Genomic DNA, 25,900 nt, shown 5'->3' with positions numbered 1-25,900 from the left:
TTTCTTGTGGAGAGGCAGGAGAGTGGAGGCCTGTTGCGGGTGAGGCCCCCAGTCCATGGATGGCCACAGGTGGCTGGAATTACAGGTACCCAGGGGTTCACTGATAAGGGCATGAGGGAAGCTGGAAGAGCTCAGGTTTTAGGTATCCCAGGACAGGCCTTCTCCCACTGCCCTGCCCCAGGCCAGACCCCATTCTCTGCTTCCCTGGGTATGGGGTTCAGGGGCTCCCAGGCCCTGCTGACTCTGCACAGCACTCATGGGGAGCCGGCTGAGCCTGTGCACGCTGCAGAGGAAATTCCATGTCATCCTCCCTACTATACAGGTTTGACTGCTCAGTCCCGGCCACACTTCCCTATCTGTAGGCAGCTCTCAGAAGTATAGGGGAGCGAGCCCAGGCTTCGCAGCTGGGCCAACCCAACCACTTAGGAGTTGTGCGATTTTGGAAAAAGTTATTCAAGCTCTCTGATTTTCCATTTCCTCAGCTGAAAATCAGAATGAGAACACCTGTTGGGAGGAATAACTGAGCAAACAGAAAGTGAAGGGGTGGCACCTACTCTTCCCTGTTCCCTCTTCCTGCCTGGCAGACATTCATGATTTCTCTTGCCAAGACTCTACCCATCTGTCATGTATTTTGCTATGGAGTTCCCTGAGGTCCCTGAGCCCCAGTTCGCGCATTTGAAATGGGAAAAACAATACTTATCACACTGTTCTTAGGGTGAAAACAGACAAGGGTCCTTGTGATTGGATCCCTCCCAAACACCCTCACTCTAGCTAAGGCCTCATTTAGACTCACCGTGGTTCCTCACACCACAGGGCCTTTGTGCGTGCTGCTCCCTCTGCCCGAAATGCTCTTCCTTTTTAGGCTGGATTAACTCTCATGCATTCTGACGCTCTCAGCTTGAGCCCCTTCCTCAGGGAAGCCCTCTTCTAGTTCCCTGACACCTTACTGTAGGCTTTCTCTCAGGGCATGCATTTACTGCTGTGATCATTTGATCAATGTCGTTCCCTCACTGTATCGTACGCTTAGGAAGGCAGGGGGTGTGTCTAATTTTGGTTTCTTGCTGTGGCCTGAACCCAGCCTAGTGCCTGGCACACAGCAGGTGTTCCCACAGTGACTACTGCTCTGATCATGGTGAGGCTGCAATGCAAGGGTGAGGAGGCTGCCGGACTTCCCAGTGGAAGGGGATCGGCCTCAGTGGGTGAGGAAGGAGGACAGGTTCCCAGGCCTATGGGAATGAGATGGGTGTCTGTGTCTTCACCCAGGGCCTCACAGTCCACATTGCCCTCCCATACGCGCTGAAGGTCTGAGCTTACTCAAGAGCTCTTATAGCAGAGCCGTGCCCTACCCAGTTTGCCCCTTCTGGTCTGCCTGACCACTCCTTCTAGGGCTGGCCAGGGCTGCTGGGGACGGGGAGGAGCCAGGTGGAGGTGAGCTGTGGTTTGGGTTCCGGCCTAGCAGAGGAAGTGTTTCCACCTTTAAAGGGCCCCTTCCTCTGCCTCCACCCTAGCACCTCAAACAGTGTTTGGGGCTACCGTGGCTGGTGGATCTGGGGCAGTGGGCCCTGGGAGCCTCTCAGAGGAAGCCAAGGCAGAGCAAAAGCAGGTGGGCCCTGCCACCCGGAAGAGGGCAAAGCGCTGTGGAAATACGGGGGCACAGGTAGGATTGTGTGCTCCGAAGCCCTCGCTGGCCGTGCCGAGGAAGTGGCTGGCGGTCCACGCAGGGGGGCCTCCTTGCCATCCACCTTTGGGCTCCCAATGGCCTCTCCTCCCAGCCTTCTTGCAACACCTGCAGTGTGAGGGCCAGGTGGGCCCACTGTATGGATGAAGAGGGTGAGGCTCAGTAAGAGGGTCCCACTTTACCCCTGAGTGTCTGCCCCTTGGCTGGGAGTGGCAGGATGCGGGTGGCCCAGCACTCACTGCCCAAGCACTCGGCTCACCGGCTGCCCTTGGGGACCACAGCTGAGGGGAGCTGTGGGGGCTCCTTGCCCATCACAGCCTCACTCACCCCCAGGCTGGCCCCATGGATGGAGGAGGCCTTTAGGTATGACCCAGCCACAGCCAGGGCCGCTAGAACTGGGCACCTCCAGGGAGCCTTGGGGCCGAGGACCCCAAGAAATTGTGTTCAGCTCTTTGCTTGGACACTGAGTTGGCTTCTAGCTTTTTTAGGTTAATGTGACAGGGACTCGGCAGGGCATGGCAACGTGGCTATAACCAAGGCTGATGATGAGCCTGATGCCCCAGGTGGTCTCCAGATGGTAGCTGACCTGATTGGCCAGTGTCCAGGCCAGATCGATGGCTGAGTGTTCTGGGATCACCACAGGATGCCATCCCATGGACCTCTCTCAGGTAGCTGCTCCTGGACCCACTCCCATTGCAACCCCAGCGTGAGCTCCCCTGCCTGCCTCTCCCTTCAGGCTGGGCCGTCTCTTCTAGGAATGTTGTCTGGCTCCTCTGACCTCAGCGGGCTCCCCTCCCCCAGGGGCCCCAGCACGTAGTCTTCGCTGCCTTTACTTAGAGGCTGTCCTAAGGGCAGCAACAAACCTGTGCCCATGGCTCCCCTTCCTAAGCACACCCAGGCCCCGCAATGTGCATCCCACCCCACACGCTTGCACCAACCCCCAAGAGAGGGAGGGGGTCCCCTTGATGGATGCAGCAGCTGAGGCATCAGGACAGAGCCCCACTGCAGTCACACCTGCCTCCAGGACTGGCTTACAAAGGGCTTTCTGCCTGCAGTCTCCTGCTGCTTCCATTACATCCTCTGAGGATGGCAGGGATGCCAGCACGACCCTCATTTTGGACTCGAGGAAGGGAAGCACAGAGACGTTAAGCAGCTTGCCAGTGTCACACAGCCAGCGAGGAGTGGAGCTGGGACAAGGCCTCAGTGGTCTTCCAGTGACTCCTTTGCTAGTGCTCTCCCCACCCAAGACCCTACCGGGGCTAGGCAAGACACAGAGGGCAGAGTTGGAGGGAGGGGACATGCCCCAGAGGGGCCTGAACTTGGGTGTGAGAGTGGAGGCACTGGGAGGGGGCCTGCTGCAGGGATGTCCACGTGCCTTCTCTCTGGGAAAGGTGGGAAGGTCCTGGGCCAGGCAGAGCCCGGCCAGCACTGGCCACAGCCAACAGCACAGGGGAAACTCCAGTCACAGGCTACTTACCTTCTGTAGGCAGAGGCAGCAGCAGGAGGGGAGCGAGAGAAAAGGCAAAGATGCAGATGGTTAGCAGTCTGTGGCTCTTCCAGACCCCACTCCCGGCAGTGGTCTCTGGAAGTGCCACCCTCCCCCTGCCTGAGGTCTCATCCTAGCCCAGCCTGCTGGGAAGGTGTGGCATGGCTGGACACAGTGAGGTCTCAGGCTATCAAGACCCTCGCCCACTGCCTGGCCCATACATTGGGTGGCTGGGGAAGATGGGGGTTTGGAAGTGTCATGGCCGGCGAGGGGCTGCACCTGAGGGGCTCTCGCCCTGGTCCCACTCACCACAGTGGAGTCCACCTTGGGGCCGCCGTCATCTGCCACCACTGTCAAGGTATAGAAATCGCCCTTCTCACGGTCCACCAGGCCCTGTACTGTGATCACACCCTGCAGGGAAGGGGTCAGATGGGTGAGTAACAACATCGCACCCTTGTTAACCCTGGTCCTTCTGCCCACTTTCCCACCTCCATGTCACTTCCTCTGCCCGGTATAACTTCCCCACGACACTCTGTCTGTTGAATGCCTTCTTCTCTCTCACATTCCACTGGGAAGCCACCTCTTCCATGGAGCCTTCCTGCTTCCCCAGCCAGGTATGACTGCTGGGCCCTGAGGGGCTCCACTACCCCTCTGTTGTAGTTCTCTGCACATCTTCCTTTGGTGCTCTCTCTGATTTGCATCCTGGATTATTTTCATTTCCACTTCTAGCCTGAGAACTCTTTGAGGGCTGAGAAGGCTCTTGTTCATCTTTGTGTCCATTTGTGTTCCCAATATCGTCTAGGACAAGGCCTGTCACGTTGTAGTGATTCACACCTTGCCTACTTTCAAAGAAGGAATTCTGATACAAGATACACTGAAGCAAAGATGGAGGAGTAAGAGCCTGGCAGTAGATAAGAGACTGGTGCACCAGACAACTAGCTAAGAATAGTTATTGTAATGAAGCCCAACATTTGTATCTGAGCTTCCTAACAGCCAAGGTGAAAAGGGAAATAAGACTTGTAGAGCTTTCTGTGACATTGTGATATAAGAAATATGCATTTGGTCTCTGTCCCCGGTTCCTGGCACACAGCTCTTAATCCCCTGGAGTTTCCTAGGCGATAGAAGTCTTTTGTTCTAATGAGGCAACTCTTGGTGGGCTCCTGGGTTGGGGCTGATCACCAGAAAGACCAAGCCAGGATGAGGAGCTTGAAATGTTCAGCCCCGCCTCCACACCCCTTATTTTCCAGACAGGGGAGAGGGGTTGGAGATTCAGTTAATAATTGATCGTACCTATGTGATGAAGCCTCCATAGACATCCCTGAACTACAGTGTTCAGAGAGCTTGCAGTCTGCTGAACATGTAGGGGTGCCTGGAGGGTGGCATGCCCGGGGAGGGCACTGAAGCTCTGAGCCCCTTCTCCCATGCCTCGCTCTGTGTGTCTCTTCATTCGGCTGTTTGTTGATATCCTTTAGAATATCCTTTGTAATACCTTGGTAATAGTGAGTTAAGTGTTTCCCTGAGTTCTGCAAACTGCTCTAGCAAATTCATGGAACTTGTGGAGGGGGTTGTGGGAACTCTGATTTAGCCGGTTGGTCAGAAGCATGGGTCAAACAACCTAGAGGTTGTGATTGGCAGCTGAAGCGGAGGCAGTTTTGTGAGACTGAGCCCTCAACCTGTGGGATCTGACACTATGGTGTCTGCTGGGTAATTGCTTGGTGTGTGGGAGGGACTGAGCTGTGAGCCTGTGGGATCTGATGCTAACTCCAGGTAGAAATGTTCAGAATTTAATCAAACTATAGGATTCCTAGCTGGTGTCCAGAGAGTTAGATAATTGGTTGCTGGTATGGGGAAAACCCCACACACACTTCGATGACCAGAGGTGAAGGGATCTGTGATGGGTGTGAAAACAGAAGGAAAAACAGTTGGTTTTTCCTACTATAGACTTTCCTTGTCTAGTAACAAGAAGGATACCAGCCTGCATAGGTATAAACTTTATCTTACCCCTACATACGAAAATGGGTGTGTTACAGGGATATTTATTTCAGGGACTTTTTTCTGTTTCTTTTTGAGAGACAAGGTCTCACTCTATTGCCCAGGTTGGAGTGCAGTGGTGCAAACGCAGCTCACTGCAGCCTCCAATCTCCTGGGCTCAAGCAGTCTTCCTGCCCAGCCTCTCAAGCAGCTGGGACTACAAGTACATGACACCACACTTGGCCATCTCAAGGACACTTTATGACAAAGAGGAGAGTGCGGTTCACATAGAAGCAGCTCAACCGATGTTGGTTAGATTGGAAGAAATGGTGCACCCTGCCCCAGTCCCTCACCGTGATGGCATCTATCTTGAAGAGGGCTTTGGCCTGGGTGCTGGTATAGGCGTCGAAGCGGTACGTGATCTGGTTGAGGTTGTCGATGGAGTAGGCTTGGACCCGCACAATCTCGGTACCCAGTGCGAGATTCTCCAGGATGGCAACCTCGTACGAGGCGTTGGAGAACTGCACGGCCTCATCCAGCTCATTGAGCAGAGTGATGTAGACGCTGCAGAAGCCCTGGTTGAAGGGCGGGGCCTGGTCAGTGGCCGACACGTTCATCATGTAGCTGGTCTTGGTTTCGTAGTCCAGGTAATCCACAGTGATGATAAGCCCTGTGCTCTCGTCAATCTCAAACTTCCCCTCTGCGCCCGACAGGATGCGGTAGTTCACCAGGCCACCGTCCCCTGCAGGAGGACACAGAGACTGTGCAGTCCCAGGTAGAACTGAGTGGGGCTGTGCTGTGGCTTCTCAAGCTGCCACACCCATACCCTCTGGGTGGCTCACCCAGCATGGGCTGCCCCACCTCTGTGGGAGGGATCATCCCCAGAGATGAGGCAGAGGATGGGTTAAGGTCAATGTGGATGGCAAGATCCAGCATGCACTGTTGAGCCTTCCTCTGGGGCTTGGCCTTGGCACTAGATATATGACAGAGGGAGTTGGGTCTGCTCCTGGAGCCTCAGAATTCAAGCTCATGTACCTTCCTTTGATATCTGGACATACAAGGGTTGGGGAAATGAAGGATCTCTTGTCGTGGAGGCTTTGATCTAGAAAGCATCCTCACAGGTGGCCAAGCCTTGGTTTGGTCCCTTCGAAAGAAGGGCCTCAGTGTCAGGGACACCTTCCCCCATCGTCCCCACTCCCTACACCCCAAATTCCTGTGCCTTGAAACAAACCATTCAATCAGGAGCTAGAGCTGGCATTCCAAAACTGAAGTTCACAGACCTCAAGGGGAGGTCAGGGAAGGGAGTGGTCATCAAACCACTCTGGGAATCCAAGACTTCCTTGGAATTACTTGGGGACTCTGACTGGATGTGCATTTTCTGGGGAGGGGATCCCTGACATAGAAAAGGCCACAAACCATGGGGCCGTAGCCGCGTATGTGCCCTAAACTCTACTAACGTGCCTGAGACTCCGCCTGAGAATCTGCAGCCATTTCTCCCTCCACCCCATCCCATGCGTGCCACAGATAATCTGAGGATGCTGAGAGAGGGGTTAGGGGTCACCTGAGTAGCTGACATGAAGGATGAGCAGCTCAGGGAGCCTCTCTGGGGGACGGTGGGTCCCCAGAAAATGCTCCTTTTCAGTCATATCGCTGACTGAGGCACAGGCCAGACAGCCCAGGCCGCACAGAGGGCCACAGAGACCCGGCATGCTTCCCCTTCATTTTGCGCTGCCGGCTGTGGCTCTAGGGCTTGGACCCTTGGCAAGGTTCAGGCTGCCTTCAGGCTACTGCCCTGTAGCACAGAAAGGCACTGTCCCTTGCACAGGGTCAGGGGGGGCTGTGTGTGCTAGGCCCTGAGCTGGTCCTGGAGGGCATGGAGGGGCTGGAGGAGCAGGCCAGGCCACAGCCAGCTTTCTGATGGGTCCTCTTTACCCCTCCCAACTCTGCTCAGCCCCTCTCCAAAGGCTAGTGGGAGCTGCTGGGTCCTGGGATGATGGAGCTGGACTTCTCAAGCTTGTGGTCTCTCCTCTGTCCACCCAGTGGTTAGGACAACTCTCCCTGATTCCAACCCTCTCAGGCCAGGGCATCTGGTGGGAAGTGATCAAGATCATCCCAGCAGCCCCTCTCTGGCCTAGACATGGCTAAATGAGGAGCCTGAAGCATCAGGGATGACCGTTTCGAAGGAGAGGCTGGGTGAGCCAGGGAGGTTTGCTCTGAGCAATGGGACCCCCAGCTTCCTCCTGCCAGCCTCACCAGAGTCTCGGTCTGTGGCTCGGACCACGATGACTGACGTTCCAATGCCTGCGGTCTCTCGAAGCCCCAGACGGCTGTACTGCTGCTGTGTGAACACGGGGGCCTCATCGTTGACATCCTCCACGTACACAATCACCTGCGGGAGCCGGGCCAGGGGTGCAAGGTCAGGGCGGGGTGCCCAGGGAAGCCCAGGGCTTGGCCCACTGTGGCCAGCTAATGTGGTCACTGCTCTCCTGGGCCTGCTATGAGCTCCCTCTGGGGCCCGGGGCCTGTCTGGTGTGTCACTGTGTCCTACCACCTTGCATAGCACCTGGCGTGTGGCAGATGCTCAAACATTACTTGTTTTGGAATGAACTTCATCTTGCTCTTGGCTCTTTGACTAACGCTGTGGGAACGTCTGACTAATTAGTGACCCTTTGGGGCCACCAGTTTCCCAGCTATGAAGTGGTAATATTAAGATAATAATTCACACTCCAGGCCACTCCTAAGGTTGTTATGAAGACAAATGAGCCAGGGCCTGCAAAAGTTCTCAAAAAAATTCAAAGTGATCACAATCAAATATCAAAATATATCTTGGAGAATACAGGTTAAAATACAATGGCAGTTGTAGTAGAGAATGTCAGTGCTCAGCACTCTTTACAATTCTTGTGCACCTTCTCACCGCCAGCTCCCAGACCCTCAGGCTCTTTGGGGAGGACCAACCCCACCTCACTGCACCCACACCCAGGCTGCTGGAAACCAGCCCAGTGAGCAGAAATGCCTGGGAACTTCCGTCCCTTAGGGCAGCCCTGAGCCAATGATTGATGGGCGTGGAGAGCAAAGACTCCACCTTCCTTGGCCCTGTTTGGGGCAGTGAGGGGATGCTTTAGGGCTCCCTGGGGGATGGAGGCCTAGCTCCCTCCATGCCACTTTGCTGGCTGTTTTTCCTTTCTGGTCACACCCTGTTCCACCTTTTCCTGTGGGCGCTTCTTACACATTACTTTCACACCAATCCTTGTTTCAGGGGTTTGCTTCTGAGGACCCCACCCAAGGCAGTGGCTGTTTCTGAATTGTGCAATTACACATCATTTTCCTCACCGCTTAACAGCACTTTCTAAGTCCTCTTTATGAATGTGTGCATTGTACATCATGAACATAATACAGTTTAGAAGGTGTTTATGGAGGTCAGGCATGGTGGCTCTTGCCCATAATCCCATAAATGTGGGAGGCTGAGGTGGGGGATCTCTTGAGCCCAGGAATTCGAGACCAGCCTGGGTACCATAGTAAGACTCTGTCTTTGCAAAAAATACAAAAGAAATTAGCCAGGGGTGATAGCACGCACCTGGAGTCCCAGCTACTAGGGAGGCAGAGGCAGGAGGATCGCTTGAGCCCAGGAGTTTGAGAACAGCCTGGGCAACATAGTGAGACTCTGTCTTTAAAAAAAATTAGCCGGGGGTGGTGACACGCATCTGTAATCCCAGCTACTAGGGAGGCTAAGGCGGGAGGATTGCTGGAGCCCAGGAGTTTTTAGCTTTTAGCTCTTTGCTCTATGCTGTGGTGAGCTGGCCCCAGAACAGGAGAGGCACCCTTTTCCCAGCCAAACAGAGCCAGGGCCGGTAGGAACTTGCCAGCAAAGTGGAGAGGGGAGCAAATAGGGAAGGGGCTGTGACTCTCCATACAGACTTTGCATGTGGTGACCAGCACTAAGGGAGGGGCCGGCGGCATGTGTAGCAGAGGCGTGTGTGTCTGGCACCTGGTCACTGCCTCTGGGATCAGCCCTGCTTTCTCTTTGGGGATTAGCTGGGAATCAGCTGGAGAAAAGTGACACAGCCTCTGGCTGGTAGAAGCCAAAAACAGCAGCCTGACCAGTGGAGGACTCCAGGGTGGGGAGGGTGGCAGGGCTGGGGGCGAAGAGGCATAGGTGGGTAAAAGTTTCTCTGCATCGCTGCTCCTAGGGTTCTCACAGCTCTGCTGTGTCATTAGAAGTTTCATGTCCAGACACCCAGAACCCACTATGCAAACTAACACGTCCACTCCAGAGCGCAGCTGTTCACAGGCTGGAAACTTCTAAATTTGGCTTCACCCAGAACTTGGCTGGGGAAGATCCTGGGTAGGGTGGGTGCGGGGGGAATTTGCATGGATGAATTTCGGGAACTCTTTCTGTAAACAGAAACTAACCACTCCTCTTTCAAAACTGTGGGCCTTACCCTTCCTGAATCTACTTGTCCAAATGACCTTGACTCCAAGAGTTGTGAGGAAAAAACAGGGCCGGGCTGACAGTACAATGACAAGATGAGAGAGGTGGCACGGAGCTGGGGTGTGGCCTGTCCTCCATGAGTCTGGCTACATGCCACCATCCTCTGGTTGGTTTCAGCCTTGTTTTTAGCAGCAGAGACAGGAGGAGGCAAGATGGTTTGCGAACTTGAGAGGCACAGATGTACAGGAAGCAGAGGTCTGTCAGGTTCTTGCTGAGCAAGTGGGAGCTACTGCGCTTCCTGGAGAACCAGACCTGCTTTCTGTCCAGTGCTGTGCCTGTCCAGTGCTGTGCCAGTGCAGTGCTGTGCCTCAGTTTCCTCATCTGTAAAATGGGGTGTTAGTGGTTAGGAGGACAGGGAGAGGAGGTGTGCGTGGGCATGTGTGTGTGTTTGAGTGTGTATGTGCCGTGTACACCCTGAGACACCCAGTCTCTATGGGGACTGTCTCACTCTGCACTCCCTGGCCCCTCACTGGGGCTGTCCCCGGTCTCTGAGGCAGGAACTGGAGGATGTGGATGGTTCCTGCAAGCTGTCTGTCCCCTGCTGCTGGGAAAGTGAATCCAGCGGAAAGCCAGAGTCCCCACATTGCCTGCAGGAAGGTCCCCAGCTCTCCCGGGTCTCACAGCTGTGGAGGCTGTGTGCTACAGTGCCACCAAGTCCCTGCCCCAGGGACCAGCCCCCAAATTCTCACCTTAAAATTACCCTGAGGGGATGAGGCAGTGGTTTCCGACTGGGCTCTGAAGAGGCTTGTGTGAGGCAGTGGGGTGTAACGGTTAAGGGGACAGGCTTGAGCTGGCTGCCTCGGCATGAAGCCTGGCTCCACCCTTACCGCTGTGTGACCCTGAACAAGTCGGCGAATTCCTCTTTGCCTCAATCATGTTATCTCTAAAATGGAGGTATTAACAGTGCCAACTTCATAGGGCTATTATGAAGGTTACAGAGGTTAAAGTACACGAGGCATTTAGAAAAATATCCGGCACGTGTGAGGGTTTATTATTCCTCAGGGTTCACGGGGACAGGGGCAGGAGGTAAGTAGCTGAGCGGGTGTGGCTCTGGGAGCCCCACCCCTGCACTGATCGTCACAGCCTGGCTTCGATCTGTTTTACACCGTACCCTGGGATGCTGCGTATCATTTTGTTTAAACAGAAGGTTTGTGGCTAAAAGAGGTTTGCAGCCACGATGCCGAGGCATTGATGGGAGCAGATCCTGGAGACAGGCGCCCACCACGCCTCGGGGAGGGAGTGGGGAGTGAGGGCCACGTGGAGGGCTGTGTTAGGAAGTCTGAAGTTTAGAGACCCAACCCCAGCTTCGCTGACATCCGTCACTCTGTGGCCTGAAGTGGGCCCCACACAAGGCAGGCTCGGATGAGGGCGTACTGACCAGCCCACGAATGAGACTCACAGTTATGCAGGCCAGCATGGCTGTGTGCATGTCCAGGTCACTGTGTCTGAGTCTCCATCATCAGGGCCCTGTAAGAACCAGGGGATCTGACCCCCTCAGCCATTTCCACAGGGCAGGTCTCACTCAGGGCAGTTGCAAAGACCCAGGTTTCTTCCCAGCACTTCCTGGGGCAAAGCCTTGGGGGTGTCAGCAGGAGCTGGGTCAGGGCTGAGTCACCTGCCTCAGCACAGCCCCTGTGCAGTCAGACCCATCGTGTTTGTGATCGTGAGTACCCGGTGACCACTGCTCATTGTTTCCAGCCTGGGGGAAGCAGGGGGTGGAGACGGGGCTAAGAAGAGGAGCGGGGCGCTCCGTTCTGGGTGAAAGTCCCTGCTTGCTCCGCCTGACTCTTCCCATCTCCCTCCTACTCCTAATGTCCGGGGTCTGACTCACTGGTTTAGGGGAAGGGGCTGGGGGCCGCTGAGTGTTCAGGGGTGGGGGTGAGGTGGCCTTGAGAGGTCATCTCAGTCATCCCCCTGCTGGCGGTAGTGCACATAACACAACCAGAGGGAGCATCTGTGTGTAGGTTTTCAGCCATTCGGGAGGACTAAGGCTGATTTGATTTTGGCTGCGCAGGTGAGGCTGGGCAGAAAAGAATACATTTGATGAGGCAGCTGGGAGAGGTGACTGGAATATGTTAGGGTCACTTTCATTGGAAAGGGCACTGAACTTGGATTCAGAAGATGGGGGCTCCAGTCCTGATTCTATCACTAGCAACTTCTCTGTGCCTCAGTTTTCTCATCTGTAAAATGAGGTTGGCATCTGTACCTCCAAGATCACCCATGTGAGATTTCCTTGACTTACCCTAGAGAGCTCTGTGGATACAGGGGTTAGTACAGTAAGGATACCTCTTTCATCCCTTAGGACAGACGTCATTATCACTGACTCCTTTCCACAGCTGGAGGAACAGACTCAGAGCAAAATGACAAGTCCAAGTCCCAGGCTGGGCACCTGTCACCGAACCCTTAGCCCCAGATGTCATTCAGCTCCTAAACCTGGTGGTGGCCCTGCCCACACCAGGCACCAACTAATGGTCTTCTCTGTTCTAGCGGTGGGCTTGGCCCCGTCCTGAGGTCAGCACCCCAGCCTGCCCCGAGACTCACCCTGACGGAGCTCCGCATGGGGCCCAGGTCGTGGTTGTAGGCCTCCACTATCAGCACGTGGGATGAGTTCTGCTCTCGGTCCAGGGGCCGGGGCCCTCGCATCAGGAGCCCATTGCTGACATGGATTCGGAAGTTGTTGCCATGGTTACCTGTGTGGAGGGACAGACCCCCTGGAAAACCGGCCCTGCCCAGAAGTCTCCTGCTGTGCCAGCCTGCCATGGTTGGGGGCAGAAGTTCCCATGCTCCCTCTTTGTGAGGAGGATGGGGGTCTTCCGGGACACAGAAGTCACAGTGGAGAGGAAGCTGGAGGACTCTGTGAGGTGGCGCAAGGTAGACAGGCCATCCCCAGAGTGGTTCTCCTGCTCCAGGAAGGCCTGCAGCTCTCTCCTGAAAGCCTTCATCTTGGTGTTGATGGTCCCCAGCAGGTGGGGCTCCTGCTGGTCCCCCTCGCCCTGCTCCTACACCCACAGATGTGGGTAGTGTGAGGTCTTTTTAATATTTCAGAAGAAGCTGGGGCACTCCAAAAACAGGGACCGAAACCAAATTCTCCATGGGTGGTTGAATCCAGGATTTAGTGGACATCTCAGTGCTGGTCCAGCACTCATTCCCCTATCTTTTGGGCACAGCACCCTGATTTTCCTTTGGGGATCCACTCTTCTCTACTCTCAGTCCATAACATTTGTGGGCAGTGACTTTACCCCTGATTTGAGAAGTGGGAGGATTAGCACGTTTTATTCCCTGGCCATAGTGATTGGTTCAGGGATGGGCACGAGATTCTGGTTGGACCATTGAGACCCAGTTCCTGGGGAGTGTGCTGCTGGGGGCTGCCCTGGGCTCTGGGCCCTATCTGTCAGGGCCATAGCTTTGGGAAGCTCTGTAGGATACCATGGACTTCAGGAATACGGCAATTAAAAGCCACCTGGGGGTGCGGTGGCTCACGCCTGTAATCCCAGCACTTTGGGAGGCCGAGGCAGGTGGATCACGAGGTCAGGAGATTGAGGCCATCCTGGCTAACATGGTGAAACCCTGTCTCTACTAAAAGTACAAAAAATTACAGGCACGTGCCTGTAGTCCCAGCTACTTGGGAAGCTGAGGCACAAGAATCACTGGAACCCGGGAGGCGGAGGTTGCAGTGAGCAGAAATCACGCCACTGCACTCCAGCCTGGGCGACAGAGGGAGACTCTGTCTTAAAAACAAATAATCAAAAAAGCTGCCCCCTCACCGACCTTGTGTGAATAAGGAGAATGTCCCTGTTTCCTCCCCCTGGCCTTGCCCCACGTGTACAGCCCTGGGGGTTTTCTTGGCTTCATCTCCCAGACCTTTGGAAGCCTAGAGAAGCTCTGCCCTCGCCCAGGCAGGAGGGTGGCCCCCCATCCTAGGGCAGCCTCACTCACCATGGAGGATGCGGTACCACACACGCCCAAACTCGCCCTCGTCCGCGTCTGTGGCTTTCAGCTGAGGGAGAATGAGACACGAGTTACTTCTTGAATGCCACCCAGCAAGGAGATAAGAGGTTTTTAGACCCCCTTTCCTTCCCTTCACGCATCCTACCCCATCCTGCCAAAACCAGTGGTCTCCCACAGAGGCTGGGGGTGTGTCTTTCTGATCCCCATGAGGATGTCCAACCGCTGAAGGCCCCTGTGGCCCTGTCCAGGGCCAGCTCTGCCCCGATCCTCCTTCAGGTTCACAGGGAGGACGGGGGAGAAGGTGAAAGATGGCACTGCAGCTCACTGGGTCGAGATTCTCTCAGGCTGTCCCATCCCTCTACATCCCTACCTGGCAGCCTTTCAGAGCCCAGGAACCTCTCCCAGGGTGGCTGGACAACAGGGTTGCTTCTTGCCCGCATTTCCTTAGCCCGAAGCTATTCTGGCCACACTGGGTCCCAGCCAGCACTGTACACTGTAACGGTCACTTCGTGGAAGCCCAGGAGCCCTCCTCCCACGTGAGTTCACACGCACCATCACCCCAGTCTAGCTTCAGATCAACCCAGCTGGTGTGGCTGCACCTCAGGCTTATGTGTTTATGTGTTGCCTCTGGTGGGCTTGTGTGTGGGGGGGATGTTGTAGTCACTCTGAGACACTGCCTAGTGCTCAGCCCTTTTTACAAGGAGTCCAGCCTCAAGGCTCCCGGCAGAACCATAGCTGACCCCAACGTGAGTCCTGTCAAGCCAACAACTGAATACCTACTTTACCCACTGTCCACCCAAAACAAGTGGAGAACAATCCCCTACTCCCCCAGGGCAATGCAGGAAGAGGCTGGAACCTCCCATGACATGTCATCCTATCGGATCTGTGGTGAATTGCTTTGTAAGACCCTGGGCTCTCCCACTTCTTCTGGGTCTGCCCCTCCTTGTCTCACCACCTCTCACTTCACCCCTGTGGTGTGCACGGGAGCTGCCATTTTCTTCCTGACCCTGCCAAGATGGTCAGAGGGGATTGGTCCAGGACCAGGTGCCTGATCAAAGCTCAGCCAATCGCATCCTTCTCTGGGATTGTTGACCTTGAGCCCAGAGAGATTGAGTCAGTCTTTCTAGCAGTAAAATGTGGGAATGTCAACAGACCCTCTCTTGCACACCCCTGGGCCCCACCTCTCACCACTCTCTCCTCTTAATTGCCCTAGCACACTGGTCTCCTGGCTGTTTCTTGAACACCAAGCGTGTGCTGGCCTCATGGCTTCTGCCCTGGCTGTTTCCTGGCAAGCTCTCCCTCCAGATATTTGCATGTTCATGCCCTCATCTCCTTCAGGTCTTTATTCAAATATCTTCTCCTAAGACCCTCCCTGTGCACTACATATGAAATTATAGCCCCCACTCCAATGTCCTGGACTTTCCTACCCCTGGTCACCCTCTGATACACACTATCTTTGTTTATTGCCTATATCCCCACAGGAAGAAAGGACTTTGTGCACTGCAATATCCCTGGTCTCTGGAACAACAATCCTGGCACACAGCAGGGTCAAACATGTGAATGACTTAGAAGCAGAGCTCCAGGGAGAGGAACTAGGCTGACACTCAGTGAGCACGAATGAAGGACACATACAACACTCAGCCCTGGTTTGCATCCCTGGGCCCAGCTATTCCAGGAGCCCATCTGTGCCTCGCTCCCTGTTTGATTTTTCCTTTGATCCCGTGGGGTATCTCAGTATTGCTCCAGTACACTTCTCCTTCTGCCTAGATTATTATTAATTTTTTGTAGAGACAGGGTCTTGCTATATTGCCGAGGCTGGTCTTGAACTCCTGAGCTCAAGCAATCCTCCCGCCTTGGCTTCCCAAAGTGCTGGGATTACAGGTGTGAGCCACCATGTCTGGCCCTGCCTAAGATAATATAGAATGGATTTCTTTCTTGCCACCCAAAGCCCTAATGCAGGCTTTCCTATCTTTGCTCACTGGACAAACCTGCAGAGAAGATGGGGATGGGTTCCTGCTAGCAAAGATCAAGAAAACAGTGAGGGTGGGATTGGCTGAAGGTTTCCAAAGGAGGGAGCTGGGTTTGGAAGGATGGTGGAAACCTGGCTTAGCAGAGAGAGGTGGGAGGAACATTTGTGCTGGGAAACAGTGTGAGCCGAAGTAGAGGCAGCTGGGGAGGCTGAGGAAGGAACTGGGACCCCAGTCTGGAGTGAAGGGCTCATGCAGGGACAGCAGAGGGCTGTGGTTGGAAGAGTGGAATGACAGCCTCAATCAGCAGCACTGAGGCCCTGGAGCCTCCACAGGACAGCGAACACAGACATGGTGGTATGGAGGGAGAGCAAGGAGCCTGCAACAGGCGCTGGCCTGGTCAGGCTCGATGCACACCTGGACACTGCTGTAAGCATGTCTGAGGATTCTGATGAGCATGTTGACGGTGGGGAGGAGGACCAGTACACTGGAGCAAAAAGAACAAGGGCTCTGGGTCAGGCACACCCAAGCATGAATTTAGGATTTGTCACTTACTCTCTATGGCACCATGGATAAGTACTTTAGCCCCCTTGAGCCTCAGTTTCCTCATCTTTAGACTAGGCACAATGATGACCAACCTTGCAGGGTTGAGAGGAAGATCAGAAGTCATCCTGCAAAGCATCTTGGCTGGTGCCTAGCATGGGGATGTGTGGTAAAGGTTGACATGAGTGATGCCACCTTCTCCAGGGAGCCCTCTTTATTTATGCCAGAGCTGGGGATGGCTGGGTTGCCCCTTGCCTTGCAGTTCTTTCTCTCCCCATTCCCTGAGAAATCTTAGGAGCTGGCAGGTGGAGGGATGTAACAGAGTGCTTCAATTGTCCAGATCTGGAAGGGCTCAGGACTGGGAAGACAGCCATGTTGCCCAGAGCACGCCCTTGCGTGTCTATCCGTGGTGAGATTTCCTTGATGCCTCCCTACTCCAGCAGCCTGCACCACCCTGGAAGCTTTGCCTTCTGCCATCTCAGGAGGAATGGGGGCCACAGATGAAGTGTTCAGTTGGTTTTAGAAGAGGAAGTTAAGGAAAATGAGGGCAGAGAAGGCTGTGATGGGAGGGGCAGGAATCCCAGTGGGGGCTCTGGGCATTGGAAACACGTTTGGGCTGGATGCTTTGCCTACACTGGATGCCTACTGCCTGCCCCTGCCCACCCGGCACAGTGGACACACCAAGTCTCCCACCACTCCCTTGCTGGGTGCCTCTGGGCAGGTCACACCTCTCTGGGCCTCAGTTTGGTCCTCTGAGAGAAGAGGGGGGCTCTTCTCTCAGAAGAGGAGTTAGATGACCCTTGAGGACCGCTCCAGCCCTAACAGCCTATAGGAAAGCTCCTGTCCATCTTGGGGTTGGCAGACAGTGCCTCTTTTTGTGGGCAAGGGCAGGAGGGAAGAGCTAAAAACCATAAACTGGGGCTCCAAAGAAGGGAATGGGTCTGAGGCTCAGGTCTTGGACAGAGCCATGACTCCCGTCTTGAGTTGAACTTCTGGGAGCTTGGAGGTCCCTGGTGGGGAAGCTGCGGAAGACTTGGGCTCCTAAGCAGGCAGTTGGTTGCCAGAGAAGCTCTGGCTTCTGGGGAGAAAGAAGGCTGGGGGAGGGAAGTGTGTGTCTGTGTGTGTGTGTGTGTGTTTGTGTGTGTGTGGTTTGGAAAGAGCCTCCGGTGGAGGTCTCCTGTGGCTCACTCGCACTGTGGGGAGCATGGCCTTCGCAGTCCCTCACTCTTGTGCTTTCTGCCCTGGGATACCCCTGACCTTTGAAGATGCCCCTCACCCCTCGCTTCTGTAGCCAGACACCTTCAAAGGAAAGGTGCTTTTCTAGAAGCCGAGGGAAAAGCCTGGAAGGAGCGGGGCCCAGGGACGCTGCAAGAGGGGCCTCAGGGGCTGCCAGGGCCCAACACTCTGCCTGCTCCCCTCCCGCCATGGCTGGTAACCTCTCTCCCGGGTAACCTGGTGGCTGGCAGCCACTGAATAGCGACCCGCTGGCTGCCGCCGACCATACCATTCAAACTTCCAACAGGGGAAGGTGAGCGCCACGGGGCCACAGAGGCAGTAAAGTCCTCCCTCTGCGTCTTCCCAGAGTCCCCCAGCCCTGAGAAGGCTCCAAGGAGACAGGCTGGAGCGAGGCGGTGGGAAGGCGGGGGGGCGGGGGGGCATCCTAGAGTCTCTGGACAGCTCCCTTCTCCCTCTTCCCAACCCAGTTGCCATCCCTTCTCCCTTAGCTATCCCCTCCCCCAAGGCAGAGCCCGAACTCTTCCAGACAAAGCCAGGTCCAGCTGGGGAGTGACGGGGAGGCCACTCTGCTGGCCAGGCTGACCGAGGGCTGCAGGGCACAGCAGAGCCTGGGCAGGGCTGGGGTCACAGGTACTGCCCAGGGCTCTTCGGGCCTCCCTTCCACAGCTGAGAAGACGTCTCCACAGAGCTCGGGACAGCTGGGGTCTGGCTCTGAGGTCAGTGCTTGGGGGACTGCAGGAGAAGGCTTGGAGAGGGAAGTGTGGTGGAGACCCTTGCTGAGGGACTCCTGGGAGAATGTGAGGGTGCGTTCAGACCTAGGCAGTCCTCTGGTTCTGTAGAGAGTGGAAACAAGGCCCAGTAAGGGGCAGGGACCAGCCCGAGGCCACACAGCAGTCTTCTCTGCCCACAGCAGGTCCTGCTCTGTGGAACTCCAAGGGAAGAGGAGGCTTCTACACTGAGCTTGCAGAGATATGTCCAGAGCAGGGCCTGCTGGTATACCCTGGTCCCAGTGGGAAGGGAGTGGCTTCAACTGCCCTCCAGATGATTCCTGGCCTTGGTCCCGGCAAGGCGTCCGCTCCCAGCACTTGCTGGCCTTGGCTGGTTGGTCAGTAGAGGGTGTCAAGGGGCCTGGCATCTGGACTTGCCTCGTGCTCCAGGAAGGGTGTCGTGTTGTTTTCAAGCACTTAAGATCGTTGCCACAGGAACTACTCAGATGCTAATTACAACTCCACTTAACTTTTTTTTTTTTTTTTGAGACAGAGTGTTGCTCTGTCGCTCAGGCTGTAGCGCAGTGGCATGAATCTAGCTCACTGTAGCCTCAAACTTTTGGGTTCAAATGATCCTTCTGCCTTAGCCTCCTGAGTAGCTGGGGCCACAGGCACATACCACAACATCTGGCTAATTAAAAAAAATTTTTTTTTTAAAGAAATGATGTCTCACTATGTTGCCCAAGCTGTTCTCAAACTCCTGGGCTCAAGTGAACCTCCTGCCTTGGCCTCCCAAAGTGCTGGGATTACAGGCGTGAGCCAACACGCCTGGCCTTATTTTTTATTAAAGCAGGTCCCAAGGCCTGAAGCTTGGATCCTCTTTGCTAACCCAGTAGGGTCTCCAGATTCCTTTGAAGGCCTTGAAATAACATTAGAACTAGTAGGATTGAGGCATTCCCCATTTCAGGCTGCCGTTTTCTTATTCCCGGCCAAGCATCGTCCAGGGTAGAAGAGAGGGATGGCTGATTTTCTCCCCACAACAGTGGGCAGTGAGCACACCCTGTCCCTCCTCCCTGCTCAGACTCAAGGAAAGACCAACCCATGCACAGCTGCCCAGCCAGAGTGCTCTCTAGGCCTGATGCCGCAAAGGCGGAGGCCCTGGGCAGCTAGACGGGCATCACACTTTCCAGCCGGGCGCTGGGAGGGGTCGTTTTCTGCCTGGAAGTGCTGGGAGGGGTTGTGGTGGGGAGTGGGTGGGAGGTGGGGTGCTCTGCATGCCCTCAGTCGACTGGGCACGGGGAGCCAGGAGTGAGGTCCTGCGACTGCTGGTGAGTGCCTGGGGTAGGGACAGGAGTCCCTTGGGTGGGGGACTAGATGGCCCGCTCCCCTCCCCGCTACCTGTGGCAGGGCTTCTCTGAGCGTGACCTGACGCCTTTCCTCCTCCTGAGCTTCCGTGCTAGAAACTCAACTGCTATCTAAGCTGCAAGTTGGGAAGGAGGAAAATCTGCTATCCTCCACCCTCATGAAAAGGAAAGACCCCAAGGTCAAAGGGAAATCATGACTTTTTATCAGAACCCCTGGGATTGCTTGTCCACGTCAGTAGAATTTAAAGATCACATATGCTGACCTGCAGGCTGGACGTCCTCTGCTTATGTGTTTGGTTTGGCCTATGGAGTGTTTCAAATATTTGAAAATTCATTTCACATTATTTTGAAATCAAGTTTATTTGGCTTTTGCTGTGTTCTCCCCCACCCCACCTCTCTTCTTTCTTGCCTTCAACAAGTTTGAATTAGCTGCCAACATTTAAACGTCTAGAATGTTTGCCTTAAAAAAATCCAGATTTCTGGCTTCTCTTGGGAAATTGACAGAGCTGCCCACACTGGGCCTGCACTCCGGCACTGGCACCGTGGGTCTGGGCTGAGGCTCGTCCACTTCGTCGAGAGGGCCCAGTTGGTGCTCTCCAGGTGGCGCTGCTCATCTGTACCCTCTGGCCATGCGTCATCTGCCGGCCAGGCTCTGTGAGCGTTTTTATCACCCTAGACATATTGAGCCAAAAGCTCAGCCTGGTTTTCCATCGACAAGGACCATCTGCTGCACTGCATCTAATGGAATGATCTTCGGTGGGAATGAAAATGCCCTGTCAGGTGCACGATGTCCCTGGGGGGTTTCCAGCCCCCTTGTCAACTCCTTGTGGGTGTATTTCCCACCTGTTCCCAGAGCAGTTCACTGAGCTCAGAAAGGGTTAGGGGCCAGAGGGGTGGCAAGGCCGTGGGGCCAGGAGTCAGGAGTCCTGCTTCTGGCCTTTACTCGGCCACTGGCTCACAATATGGCCTTGGCCTTCCCACCACCAAGCTGCCCCACCCCACCCTGCTGTGACCCACAATGCAGCCAGCCAAGCCTTCCCAAGGAGTGAGCTCTGGCTTGTCACTCCCCACCTCTAAAACCTTCACTGGCTCCCTAATGCCAAATCCCCTCTTTGGACCTCAGTTTTCCACCTGTCATGGGAGCAAGTTGGACTGCATTGGGAAGCAGCCACAGGAATCCCTACGGGGCCAGGCAGGTGAAATAAGGTCTGTGGTGGGCCTGTGGGGAGTGTGGGGAGTGGGAGGTCAGCGCCCTGTCTACAGGGGCAGTGGCTGCTCAACCCCAGACACGGAGATGAGGCAGGAACATGGGCCAGTGCCAGTGGTGAAATTCTAACATTTCAAGGGAGTTCAGGCACCCAGATATTTTTGTGAAATCTGTTATTATTTTGAAAATACTCACAATTAAATTGATAAAAACACGGCAAGGACCCAACTAAACACACCTGTGGGCCCCCAGTTTGCAGCTTGAGCATTAGATAACTGCTAGGGACCCTGGCAGCTGTAGCCTCTTACCATCCATAACTCGCTGCTGGCCACAGAGCAAGTTATTGACGGAGTTGGTCCCAAGTTTCCAGACCTAAGACCCTGTGATGATCCATGAGGATTGATGTGAAAATGCGGACAGGCACTGCCCTCTTGTCTCCATGTCAGATGGGCAGGGGTGGAGCAGGAAGAGGGCTGGAGCTTGGGCCCAGCTCCATCACTGCTCAGCTGTGTGTGTGCTTAGACTTGTCATGTCTCTGGACCTCGCTGTCCTAACCTGTGATGTGGGTATGATGCTGTCCAGTTTAACAGTGCCTCACCCCATCCATGTTCCCTAGGTAAGTCTCCCCCACACCCGCTGCCCTGGGTCCAGCTGATCTGGCTTTGAGCTTCTGTCCTGTTGCTGTTGCAGGAGCCATGAGCACAGAGGGCCCCAGCCTCGACAGCTCCCCAACCATCAACCCCCTCGCCTTTCTCTCAGCTCCCGTCACTCCCGGGACCCTTGCAGAGGCAACTGACCCCCTCCCCATGCTCATTGCCCTGGCCTGCATCTTCCTCCTGCTGGCCACCTGTCTGCTGTTCATGACGCTCTGCAAGCCGGCCGCGCTGGACCCGAGCCGCCGCAGGGCTCGCGAGTGCATGCCCCACCACCCCGGGAGCCCCAGTGAGCCCCAGCTCCGGCTCTGGAAGCGCCTGGGCTCCCTGCGCCTCTCCCTGCACAGCTTCCGCCGCGGCCGGCCCACCGCCCCTCGACGGCCCCTGCCAGGCCCTGACGACCACCGCGGCCACTGTGACTGCACGGAGTCTACCAAGATGTGACGGGGTGTCCACACACATGCCCCCACACCCCCCAGGTCTACCTGTAGATCCTCCTGCTTCAGAGACCGGTGCTGCAGGCTGCAGGAAGACAGTGGCCCAAGCAGCCCGGGCCACACACTCACCCCTGAAGCTCCTTGCATGCCCAGGCCAGTGCCCTTCCCTAAAGATGATCCTCAGAAGAGCACCTTCCTCTCTGCAGACCCCCTAGCTGCTGCTTGATGAAAGACTTCTGGTCAAGAGATGAGCACTCGTGGTCATCTGGGCCTTCGGCCTGAGGCTCTACAGGGTACAACCTAGGGCTTGTAACCACCTCCTAGAATCAGCACCCTCGCTCGCCACAGAAGCCTTGCCTTCCACGTGCCAAAGCCCAGCTTGGAGAAGTTGCCAAATGGCAAAGGTTTTCTTTAGCTAAGTGAAATGCTCAGCCTACACCAGGGCCAAGGCACTGTCCTGCCATCTGTGCTGGCCCAGTGCTGGAGCAAAACCTCGGGGCTGCCTTCCTTGGGTTTCCTGGATGCTGCCAGCATCTGCCTGGCGCTGCCTGTGGGAGCAGCTGCCTCCCTCCTGGTGGATCAGATGCCTGGGTGCCGGCTGGGAGGAGGAGCAAGCGGGGCTCTCCAAGCACGGTCTTGGCAGCCATCTTGGTGGCCCCTCTTCAGGGCACCCACGTTAGGATCGATCAGGAAGGACTGAGGATAAACAAGGAGGCTCCCTTCAGAGGCCAGAGCGGGTGCTGTGACAGAGTGGCAAGAGGCAGGGCACTTCCAGCAGCTGGAGGTGATGCCACCAGGGCTTGGAGGAGGACAGCTCACAGCAGCTCCACACCTCACCCAGGGAAAGCAGCAGCCTCCTTGAGGGTGGCATGGTCCAGATCTCTCCAGGACAGCTGTGGGGTCTCGGGTCCGGCCCACACTAGGGATGCTATCTATGGTTTTGGTGAGTGCTTTGCTGACTACCTGTCAAAGCAGTCCCACCCCAGGATGGGCTTCTCAGAATCCCAAACCCTTGACCTCTCACCCCAACGCCAGGGTTAAACATTTTGGTCAGGTCTCAAATTTGAAGGGTGGGCAGAGGGAGGACCTGGGCTGCCCAGCTCCTGTCCCAGTCAGCTGGCCAGGATCCCATCACAAAGCTGCCCCACCGCCATCCTGCTGTGACCCACGCAGCCAGCCAAGTCTTCCCAAGGAGTGAGCTCTGGCTTGCCACTCCCCAGCTCCAAAACCTTCACTGGCTCCCTAGTGCCAAATGGACATAGCCAAAGCTCCTCAGCCCAGCGTGCAGTGCCCCCTGGGAGCTGGCTCCAGTGAACCTTTCTAGCCTCATCTTGATCCAAAACTCCAGGAAAACTGAACAACCTGTCACCCACTAACTGTGGCTTATGCTTCACATATACCCACTCCGAGAAGCCCTCTTGTCTGGAGCCGCCCCTACTGTCTCCTACCTCTCTTGGGGAGGACAAGGAACATTCTCTTGGCAGCATGGGTCCTTCTTGTCTATGTCTTCTCTTTCCTACCAGCTTGGGAGCTTGCAGAGAGCCAGACCTTGTCCAGCCCCTCACTTTGACTCCCTAGTTCTGTGCACAGAAGTATGAGGTTTCTGTGTACAGAGTAAAGAGTGGCCCAGCCTGGGGGTGTCCCCACCCTCTGAGGCAGGAGTCCTGGTGGGAGCTGGCACAACACAGAGCGTCATCTTCCCTCAGATGCCCCTAGAAAGATTTCTCTCCAAGCAGGCCCTATTGGAGAAGCCCACTGTCCCTTCCAAGTCAATCTGATCTCAAAAAGTGAGTCCAGCTTCACAAGAAACTTACTTAGAGGACCTTGGAGAAGTCATCCTGAGACCCTGCATTTCTCCCTGAGAAATGGGAGAAATCAGCGCTGCCCTGTATTAACTTGCTGGCTCTAGGATTTCAGTGGGAGTAGTATTGTGTGAATAGAAACCAAGTCTTTGGGTTTAGAAAGTGGGGCAGGCCTCCTCCCTAAGGGTTTTGCTCCTTTCTCCCTTCCGGCTCAGTAACCTCTTCCTGGTTTGCTTCCCCTGGGGCCTCCCTGCACATCCCAGGCTGGATTCAGCTTGTAGCCATCCACCCCACCAGCAGGCCCTGCTGGCCACTAGGCACTCTCTTCCTGGACGTTGGGGTAGGGGGTGAGGCTGCCCTGAGGCCTGAAGAAGGAAAAGCCCAGGAGGGGGAGGGGCTTTCAATTGGGTTTCAGGTACCAGGCCAGGCGGTTATGCTCCAAGTCCTTACAAGCTGAGGCTCTGATCGAGAGAACCCTCTCCTTCCTCCTTCTGGAGCTAGCCACCACACTCTCGCAAATCCCCAGGGCTTTCTGGGCTCTCTGTGTTTCTGGGAGTCAGCTCCCTGCTCCCCAGCCCTTTCCTGCCCTCCCCTGGTCCCGATGCAGGGAGGGGAGCATTGCCAGCCTCCCATGCTTCTGTCCCTCCCAAGCCCAGGAGCCTGCCCCGGTGGGCAGGCCCAGATTCGCTGTTTGGCTCAGCCTCCGAGTCGGAAATCCCATAGCTGGTAAAGAGACTCATTCATTCCGGGCCTCCCTCCCCACCCAGCAACTGAGGCCTCTGGGCAGAGGTTGGGGGGCACCCAAATCGTTTTCAGGGTCCTCCCCTCTCTCCCTCTGAGTCTTGGAGCTGTTGTGCCTGCTCCCTGGGCAAAGGAGCCCTTTCTTCTTGTGCCTGTTTACTTCCCAAGAGGGGAGCCTCGGCCAAGGGCTCTGTGAAAGCGGCTCTGTGAAAGCGGCTCTGTTCTGGGCCCTGGCTCTCTCCTCAACTCCTTTCCGGGAAATTGTGACATCTCCTTCTCCCCCCTACTCTGAAAGGCCCTTCCGGGTGGGGCAGGAGATACGGAGCGGGAGGCCAAGGCTTCCTTCTGTTTGTGGGGAGCCAGAGCCCTATCCTCAGCTCTGCAACCTGGGGGCCCAGACTCTCTGGGATGGGAGGGGGCCTGGGTTCCCCTTTCCCCACAGCACCTTCCAGAGCAGCAGACCCACCCTGGGCCCCTACCTGCTTCTGCCTCTGGTGCCACTGAGCATGTGCCCTCAGGGCTGTGTGTGGCCCCACCTCCCCCAGCCCACCACCTGCCCCAGAAGCCACGGGCCACCTGCCTGCACAATGCTGTGGCCTTCGGGGATGTCCTCGGGGACGCTGGCCTCATAGCTGCTCTTCAGAAAGATGGGCCGGTTGTCATTCACGTCCAGGACAGTGACGAACACGGTGGCTGTGCCTGTGTGCCGCTTCCCTACAGGGCCGTTGTCTGTGGGAGTTGAAGGAAGACAGGTGTTAGCAGCTGCCTGCGCCTTTGCACACTCCTGGGCACCAGCCAGAGAGGTGCCCTGTTCCACCCCATCTGCCCTAGCCTTTGCAAGGGGTGACTTCTTTTTAGCTTAGGAATAACACTAACAGTATCTACTACTTAGATAACACCATGTGCCAGCCATTCTTCTAACCCGTTTAGTCCTCACAGCAACCCACGAAGCAGGCACTTTACTGTCATCCCCATTTTACGGAGGCGGTAACTGAGGCACTCGAGTGGATTGAATGATGGCTCCCAAAAAACAGACCCATGTTAAATCCCTGGGAACCTGTGAATGTTAATTTCTTTGGGAAAAAAGGCCTTTGAAAATGTAATTATGTTAAGGGTCTTGAGAAGTGATCATCCTGGGCGATCTGGGTGGCCCATAAACCCAATGGCAAGCGTCCTTGTAAGAGAAAGGCAGAGGGAGATTTGAGACAGAGAGGAGGAGGCCACATGCAGATGGAGGCAGAGGCTGGAGTGACGCTGCCACAAGCCACCGAAGGCCTAGCAACTCCAGAAACTGGGAGAGTCTAGGACGGATTCTCCCTAGAGCCTTTGGAGGACGCATGCCCCTGCCAACACCTTAATTTCTAACTTCTGGCCTCGACAACCAGGAGAGAATACACTTCTGCTGTTTTAAGTTTGTGGTAGTTTGTCGTGGCAAATTTAGGATGCAGATACAGGTACTAAGAGCAAAAAGCCAACTGCTCTCAGGGACTGGCGGGTACAGCACCCGGGCCAAACACCTGGATGGGCCCCTGCTCGAGGGGCAGCTGTGCTCCACCCCAGTCCACAGCTGACAGGCAGAATGTGGGCCCAGGGACACCAGATCTTCTGATTTCTCATGAGAAATTAAACATCTGAGCTTTTAAATAAAATCTCCCGATCTTTAAATGTTCA

General features: G+C 55.5%; 2 protein-coding genes across 3 annotated transcripts in view; one reads left to right on the top strand and one right to left on the bottom strand.

The window, feature by feature from the left end:
- LOC105547465 (chromosome unknown open reading frame, human C10orf105) lies at window positions 1-25,900 on the top strand. Of its 2 annotated transcripts, none has more exons than XM_011991083.1 (2): window positions 1-85; window positions 21,287-25,900. In XM_011991083.1, the coding sequence occupies exon 2, from the start codon at window positions 21,292-21,294 to the stop codon at window positions 21,691-21,693; it is 402 nt and encodes a 133-aa protein (XP_011846473.1). In that variant the 5' UTR covers window positions 1-85; window positions 21,287-21,291; the 3' UTR covers window positions 21,694-25,900. The 2 variants fall into 2 exon arrangements, with proteins under 2 accessions (XP_011846473.1, XP_011846471.1); XM_011991081.1 differs by lacking the exon at window positions 1-85 and adding an exon at window positions 17,839-18,034.
- CDH23 (cadherin-related 23) overlaps window positions 5,143-25,900 on the bottom strand; it is a 310,969-nt gene continuing 290,211 nt past the window's right edge. The window contains 6 exon segments of the mRNA XM_011991084.1: window positions 5,143-5,473; window positions 5,476-5,877; window positions 7,389-7,524; window positions 12,166-12,314; window positions 13,561-13,621; window positions 24,810-24,958. Of these exon segments, the coding sequence (XP_011846474.1) occupies window positions 5,448-5,473; window positions 5,476-5,877; window positions 7,389-7,524; window positions 12,166-12,314; window positions 13,561-13,621; window positions 24,810-24,958 (923 nt within the window). The 3' untranslated portion in view covers window positions 5,143-5,447.

The sequence above is a fragment of the Mandrillus leucophaeus genome, unplaced genomic scaffold, assembly GCF_000951045.1.
Source record: "Mandrillus leucophaeus isolate KB7577 unplaced genomic scaffold, Mleu.le_1.0 Scaffold39, whole genome shotgun sequence".
NCBI classification, from domain to species: domain Eukaryota; kingdom Metazoa; phylum Chordata; class Mammalia; order Primates; family Cercopithecidae; genus Mandrillus; species Mandrillus leucophaeus.
Note: the sequence above shows the minus strand (reverse complement) of the source record. Positions and strands in the feature narration are given on the sequence as shown.